The sequence below is a fragment of the Bison bison genome, unplaced genomic scaffold (genome assembly GCF_000754665.1).
Source record: "Bison bison bison isolate TAMUID 2011002044 unplaced genomic scaffold, Bison_UMD1.0 scf7180017864299, whole genome shotgun sequence".
In the NCBI taxonomy this organism is placed as follows: domain Eukaryota; kingdom Metazoa; phylum Chordata; class Mammalia; order Artiodactyla; family Bovidae; genus Bison; species Bison bison.
The window spans coordinates 649,793-657,690 of NW_011494871.1; the positions used below are offsets into that span (position 1 = coordinate 649,793).

Here is a 7,898-nt window from a genome sequence, read left to right on the forward strand (position 1 = left end):
AACAAAGTAGTAGGAAAATATTATAAGAAAGCCTTTAATCTAGCCTAAGAAAAAGAAAACCTTATTTACAATTTCCCAATGTTCTCCTTGATGCCTGAAAGGACTTTAAAAAGTGGCCAAACTCTTTCATGATACACTTAAATAATAAAGTCTATCAATATAAATACCCCAAGAGATAGGACAAATAACTTTTCAATTAGGGATCTTAGTTTTCTGTTGGTTACAGGTGCAGTGGAGTTGCATCTACAACATGAGGTGAAACTACAACGGAAATGAAAAGTACGTCAGTCAGCAAACCAGAGTCCACTATTGCCCCGTGGCTTGAGACATAAGGGTGACTTTTACATTTTTAAATGTTTGGGAGTACTTTGTGACGTGTGAAAATTATATGAACTCCACACTAGGAAGAAAATTTATGACAAACCTAGACAGCTTATTAAAAAGCAGAGATGTTACTTTGCCAACAAATGTCCATATGTCAAAGCTATGGTTTCCTCCAATAGTCATGTACAGATGTGAGAGTTGGACCATAAAGAAGGCTAAGCACCAAAGAGTTGATGCTTTTGGACTGTGGTATTCAAGAAGACTCTTGAGAGTCCCTTGTACAGCAAGGAGATCAAACCAGTCAATCCTAAAGGAAATCAGTCCTGAATAGTCACTGGAAGGACTGATGCTGAAGCTGAAGCTCCAATACTTTGGCCACCTGAAGCTGAAGCTCCAATACTTTATGAAGAACTGACTCACTGGAAAACACCCTGATGCTGGGAAAGATTGAAGGCAGGAGGAGAAGGCCAACAGAGTATGAGATGGTTGGATGGCATCACTGACTCAATGGACATGAGTCTGAGCAAACTCTGAGAGACCATGAAGGACAGGGAAGCCTGGCATGCTGCAGTCCATGCAGTTGTAAAGAGTCAGACATTACTGAGCGACTGAATAACAATTTTAAAAAGAGAAAACCTAGAAAATAAAAAGGAGTTGTTTCAGTAGAAAATATTTATCAACAAAAAATGAAAGAACTGAAACCAGCAAAAGGCAGGGTTGCCCTGAAGGTACATGTAGGGGAACCTGGGCCTGAGACCCTAGGTCAGGCACAAAGGAGACAATGTCAGACCCCAGTCTGTCCCCAAACAGGTGGGTAGCTGAGAAAACCCCCAGCGGGGCATTCACCAGGACCCGTGCAGGACCTGGGTTTCCACAGATTAGAGCCAATGCATGCGAGCTCAGAGATCACCAAACACACAAGGCAATGAAGGGGAGTGGGTTTTTTCACCCCAAAAGATGCCACTGTGGCACAAGGACTATTCTGAACTAAAGGCAATCAAAACTCAGCAGGTTCAGGAACTTCTCCTAAACTTGCCTTCAACTGCCTACGTTTATACTTCGGGGGTGGGGGGGCCCGGATCAGAAGAGTGTTTCACCCAAGAAACACCACACAGCAGGCCAGGTCTCCTCTCCCTCCTAGGAAAGGCCTGCTCCGCCTCCCCACATCCTGACTGCCCCTCCACCCACCAGGCCTTACAGAAGCTTCAGCCCCTTGCTTCATTGTGGGCCCCCGCTGCTTCACGGGGCTCCCATCCACATAGAATAACATTTGTTTTTCTCCTATTAATCTGCCTTGCTGCTGCTGCTGCTAAGTCACTTCAGTCGTGTCCGACTCTGTGCAACCCACCAGGCTCCCCCGTCCCTGGGATTCTCCAGGCAAGAACACTGGAGTGGGTTGCCATTTCCTTCTCCAATGCATGAAAGTAAAAAGTGAAAGTGAAGTTGCTCAGTCGTGTGCAACCCTCAGCGATCCCATGGACTGCAGCCTTCCAGGCTCCTCCGTCCATGGGATTTTCCAGGCAATCTGCCTTACATCAGTTTAATTCTCAGATCACCCAAAGAACCTAGAAGCAAAGAAAGGACCATTTCTCCACGTCTACAGTGATAAACCTGGTGGCTCAGCAGTAATGCAAGACATGTGGTTTTGATCCCTGGCTCAGGAAGATCCCCTAGAGAAAGAAGTGGCAACCCACTCCAGTGTTCGAGCCTGGAGAATCCCATGGACAGGCGAGCTACAGTCCATGGGGTCCCAGGGTCGGACACAACTTAGTGACTAAACAATAGGGATAAACTACCACAAAATGTGTTAATATTAATATTTTCATCTTCATATCTATTACTATTGTGATGTTGTGACATACATCTTTGAACTGGTGTTCAAAGAGCTGACACAGAGCTCCTAAAACTCCTTGGAATATCCTGTGCAGGGGAGTGTCTTTTGTTATGTTAATGAGGTGACTTTTGAAAGCACCTCAGGACAGGGCTGGTTGCTTGTATCACCAACCCAGTAATTTCAGGGCCAGCACTTGAAGTCCTGCCCCTCACCTCAGGAGAGGGAGAGGAGCTGGAGGCTGAGTACAATCACCAGTTATTTAATCAACAGTGTCTAAGTGTCAGAGCCACCAAAATACCCAAAGAGGGAGTTCAGAGAGCCTCCAGGTTGAACAGGTGGATATTCAGGGAGGGGGGACACCAGAGGGCAAGAAAGCTCCTTGCCTCCCACATGTCTCCTGTGTATTTCTTCATCCTGCTGTTGATTGGAAGTGAAACAGGAGGGAAGGGCACAACCTTTAAAACAATGACACAGCCCGAGGACACGACATAAACAGATAAGAACCTAAGATGGCAGGGAAGTTGACTTCCACTAGACCTTGAGCCTTAGTGTGTGAAAGTCAGTCACTCAGTTGTGTCTGCGTCTTTGCAACCCCATGGACTATACAGTCCATGGAATTCTCCTGGCCAGAATACTGGAGTGGGTAGCCTTTCCCTTCTCCAGGGGATCTTCCCAACCCAGGGATCAAACCCGGGTCTCCCACATTGCAGGCAATCACTCTAACACATCAGCATGCTAAGTGACACACCCCCAGGCACCATGACAGTCCCCATCCCTTCCCCAAAAGAGCTGGAATACTCCTCCCACTCATTAGCCTATGAAATTACCCACCCCTATAAAATAAGTAAGGTGTTGCAGTAGTAAAGAATCTGCCTGCAATGCAGGAGACCAGAGTTTGATCCTTGGGTCCAGAAGATCCCCTAGAGAAGGAAATGGCAATGGGCTCCAGTATTCTTGCCTAGAGAATTCCACAGACAGAGGAGCCTGGCGGGCTACAGGCCGTGGGGTTGCAAAGAGTCGGACACAACTGAGCACATGAAAGCTAACAACGCTCTACCCTGGGGTGGCTCTCGCCTTCTGAGATGGCCTGCACTCTGTCTGTGAAGTGTGTTTCTCTCTAAATAAATCCAATTCCCTATCGCTTTGTCTCTCACTGAATTCTCAAGGAGACATAAAGAACATGAGCTTCTTAAGTCTCGAAACCAGGTGTGTGATCTCAGTTAAAAGACCATGGGTTCAAGTCCCAAGCTTGAGTTGCTTGTTTGCAGTAGCCCTAATTCCATTTGTAAAAAACCAGTAATCCACTGGGGAATTGGTCTCCTGAGCCTGGGAGCCACTCTAGCCAGTAAAGCAAACCCAAGAAGGGATGGTAGGAACCACAGCCAGTAGGTTGGGAGCACAGATGACAACTGGACTGAGCTGGAGTCTGAAGTGTGAGGGGTGGGGCAACCCTGTGGGATGGAGACCCCTACCTGCCGGACATGATGCTGTCTCAGGGCTGAGCTGAGTTGCAGGACACACACTGGGGTCAGAGAACAGCTTGGTTTGGGAAAGCCCACACATCAGGAGTGGAGACCAGAATCTCAACTTTTAAACATGTGGGTTGAGAATCTTTTGTAAAGAGCCACATTGTAGTATTTTAGGCTTTGCAGCCACATGAGGTCTTGCCTTGTGGGGGTCACTATGAGAATTCATACGGTAAGATCACCAGGCTGAACTTGTCCTGATGTGTAGGACTAGCTCTGTCTTGTTCATCCACGTGTCCCTGGTGAGTGGCACGTGCCTGGAAACAGAGATCTGTGCGCCAAGTCCCCCTCCTTCCCTAATGGCACAGAACAAAGCATTGGGGAGTGTTTAGCTTTATGGTGGTTGTTTCATTTTTTGCTTTTTGTTTCTTTCAATTGATGTTTCATCGGTTCTTGTTCAGTCACTCAGTTAGTTGTGTCTGACTCTTCACGACCCCATGGACTGCAGCACATCAGGCTTCCCTGTCCTTGACTATCTCCCAGAGTTTGCTCAAACTCCTGTCCATTGTGTTGGTGATGCCATCCAACCATCTCATCCTCTGTTGTCCCCTTCTCCTCCTGCCTTCAATCTTTCCCGGCATCAGCGTCTTTCCAGTGAGTTGGCTCTTCACATCAGATGGCCAACATATTGGAGCTTCAGCTTCAGCATCAATCCTTCCAGTGAATATTCAGGACTGATTTCCTTTAGGATTGACAGGTTTGATCTCCTTGCTGTCCGAGGCACTTTCAGAAGTTTCCAGCATCACAATTTGAAAGCTGTTTCACCTAGCCACCAGCTACCTGCTACTCTAGTAAGAAGCAACTTTACTTCTCTGGGTTTTGGGTTCTTATCTGCTACACAACAAAGTTGGCCTAAGGTATGTAATTTCTCAAGGCCTAGAGCCTGACATCATGCACTATACATTTGTCTTCTCAAAGAGCCAATGATATACAGCATCTTCTGTTACACAAAATGCACATTCAAATCAATGCGCACAGCTATGCCCCCAACCAGGAGAGTAACTACCTGACAAGGCCTGAGATGATCAGAGATGGCATCATAGCAGGGGCAACCTGTGAATTAGTTTGTCCTTCTGTCTTTGGTCTCCCAGTCTCAGCCTTTTTCCTTTGGTTCTTATTCTTTTTGTTCCTGAGGTGGTCCCTAAAACACCACCCTCTGGTGAGCTCAACGCTCAGCATCTGCTAAGTAGGCACACTCTCACACCTCAGACAACACTTATCCCAGTTAATCCCAGTCCTGCCATACAGAGCAACAGGTAAGAACACACCTGAGGACCTCAGGACCTCTGTACCCGCAGGGGAGGTGCAGCTCCTGGGCATGTGGCACAGAACCATTCACCAGCTCACTCACTCGGGCCGCAAGTCGAGGGTCTACACTGGATTCCTCCAGCCCCCTCGCACATCTCTACCCCCGGAAGTCTGTCCTCACAGTCTGAGCCCCTGCTGTGGGGTGGATCCACGTCTCACTCAGCCTGGCTTCACCGGCTCCGAGGCTACGACCCCACAGGAGAAGGAGGACCCCAGCCTCGAGGGCTCGAACAGACGGGTTGAGGCCGCAGGGCCTCCACATGCTCAGGGGACTCACCTGAGGCTGACCAGCGCGTCGGTCACCTGCCGAGGCTCGATGTCGAACAGTTTGACCCTGAAGCCCGCGCTGGCGAACAGCATGGCCCAGCTCCGCCCGATGAGCCCGCTGCAGGGAAAGAAGGCAGAGGCGCAGGTCAGCTGGAAAGTGGAGCCACTCCGCGCCAGCCCAGTGTCAGAGCACACAGCGTCCTGTTACTGAAACACCTGATGGCTTACAACTCCATGTTTTGACAGCAGATATCCACTTAAAATGTTGCTTCCAAAAAAAAAAAAAAATGTTGCTTCCACACAAGAGGTCCTGGGTCCTCACTGCAGTGCCCTCCAGACCCGGGGGGAAGCAGGGAGGGGCAGGGCGTCCACACACCGGGGACCCCCAACTGATCAGTGTTGGCGGAGTTCTGGACCTAGAGAAAAGAGACAGCATCTCCCCCGCCTCCTCAGTTTTTCCTACCACCACCAGCACTCAAGATGATGATGTTAAAACTGTACACATCTTACCTCTATTAATCTGAAAACAATCCCACAAGGGGATGCTATTATATATATCTATATATTTCATTATGTATTTGACTGCACCAGGTATTAGTTGAGGCGTGCAGGATCCGGTTCCCTGACCAAGGGTGGAACCCGGGCCCCTGTATTTTGTTGAAACCCAAGAATGAAATACAAAAACGTTATCAGGTTTTAGCAGTTAATTCACACTTCCAAGTCACCTATAGGGTTGAGAGAGAGAAAGACAAGAGGTACAGGAGGGGAGACAGGAGAGAGAAAGGGGACAGAGGGGACAGGAGGGGAGAGGGAGGGGGGAGGGAGAAGGGAAGGGAAGCAGGGCCACCCCAGAAGTGGAGATGGCTGCTTCCTGAGGTGTTAAAGGTGTGAGAGGTTCAGTCAGTCAGTTCAGTCACTCAGTCATGTCCGACTCTTTGCCACCCTAGGGACTGCACCATGCCAGGCCTCCCCGTCCATCACCAACTCCAAGGGCTTACTCAAACTCATGTCCATCGAGTCGGTGATGCCATCCAACCATCTCATCCTCTGTCGGCCCCTTCTCCTTGTGCCTTCAATCTTTCCCAGGATCAGGGTCTTTTCAAATGAGTCAATTCTCTGCATCAGGTGGCCAAAGTATTGGAGTTTCAGCTTCAACATCAGTCCTTCCAATGAATATTCAGGACTGATTTCCTTTCGGATGGACTGGTTGGATCTCCTTGCAGTCCAGGGGACTCTCAAGAGTCTTCTCCAACACCACAGTTCAAAAGCATCAATTCTTTGGCGCTCAGCTTTCTTCACAGTCCAACTCTCACATCCATGCACGACTACTGGAAAAACCATAGCCTTGGCTAGATGGACCTTTGTTGGCAAAGTAATGTCTCTGCTTTTTAATATGCTGTCTAGGTTGGTCATAGCTTTTCTTCCAAGGAGAAAGCGTTTTTAATTTCATGGCTGCAGTCACCATCTGCAGTGATTTTGGAGACCAAAAAAATTAACGTCCATCACTGTTTCCACTGTTAACCCATCTATTTCCCATGAAGTAATGGGACCAGATGCCATGATTTTAGTTTTTTGAATGTTGAGTTTTAAGCTAACTTTTTCACTCTCCTTTCACTTTCATCAAGAGGATCTTTAATTCCTCTTCACTTTCTGCAATTTCTTGCAGTCAATCAACTTAATTCCTTGTCAGCCTCCCCCGGGGAATTGGAAATAAACTGACTCCCAGAGCACGGCTCCTTTGCACAACAATCAGAGCTGGAGAAGGGCAGAGTGGACCCTGAACAACAGGAGCTGGACTCCCAGGGCCCACCTAGAAGCAGGCTTTTTAAAATGGTAAATCCTACAAAACTTGGGATCTGCAGTTGGGTACCACTGATGCAGAGGAACCGACAGTAAATTACCCTAGCTTCTCTGGTGGGAATGGACAGGTGGGTGCCCTCCACCTGCCAGTGGTCCAAGGGTCCCCTGTACAGTCAACTCTAGACTCCACTGAACACTGCTGGGTGCCAGCAAGCAGGCCAGTCTCAGCCTGTGGTTGATACACACTTGACCGTGACAAAGGCTGCAAAGCAAGCAAGGTCACCACGCCCAAAACAAAGTGCACTTTCTTCTATATTTTATATCCCTTCAGGAGGCAGCCAGTAGCCCTCGTGCCTGGAAAGTACACGGGCACAGGTAAGGCCACTGCTCCCTGCAAGGGAAGCTGACAGAAAGCACCCTGACCCCTTCCTCGAAGGGGCTTCAAGGAGGGGCCCGGACAAGACTTATTCTTGGGACGCGCTGTGACTGGTCAGGCAGGCCAGCCCCTTGGCAGTGCAACCCGACACTGAGCCTCCCAGAAGGTGTGCCTGATGACCAACAAGAAGTACCGACCAGTGGGTAGTTCGCTATGCCAGCTTACCAACGGAAAGGTGCACGTGGACGCCTTCTTTAAAAAATGAAAACTGCAGGAGTTTTAAAAGAGGATGGAGCACCAACCAGGAAACCGTGGATGGGACTTGAGAGGCTAACCGACACCCAAGTCCCAGAGAACCCGGATGCCCTGAGGATAGGGCGCCCTCGCCATGCAGGAGGCGTGAATCTGGATCCGGATCGCGCAGTGGGTCCCCACCCCTCCCCGGCCAGGCGGGGTCGCCCAG

The 7,898-nt window shown here is 49.1% G+C and overlaps 1 protein-coding gene across 1 annotated transcript in view; it reads right to left on the reverse strand.

Annotated features, from left to right (window-relative positions):
• CRYL1 (crystallin, lambda 1) overlaps positions 1-7,898 on the reverse strand; it is a 59,384-nt gene that overhangs the window by 49,467 nt on the left and 2,019 nt on the right. The window contains exon 2 of the mRNA XM_010851177.1: positions 5,270-5,377. Within this exon, the coding sequence (XP_010849479.1) occupies positions 5,270-5,377 (108 nt within the window). The remainder of the gene's footprint in view (positions 1-5,269; positions 5,378-7,898) is intronic.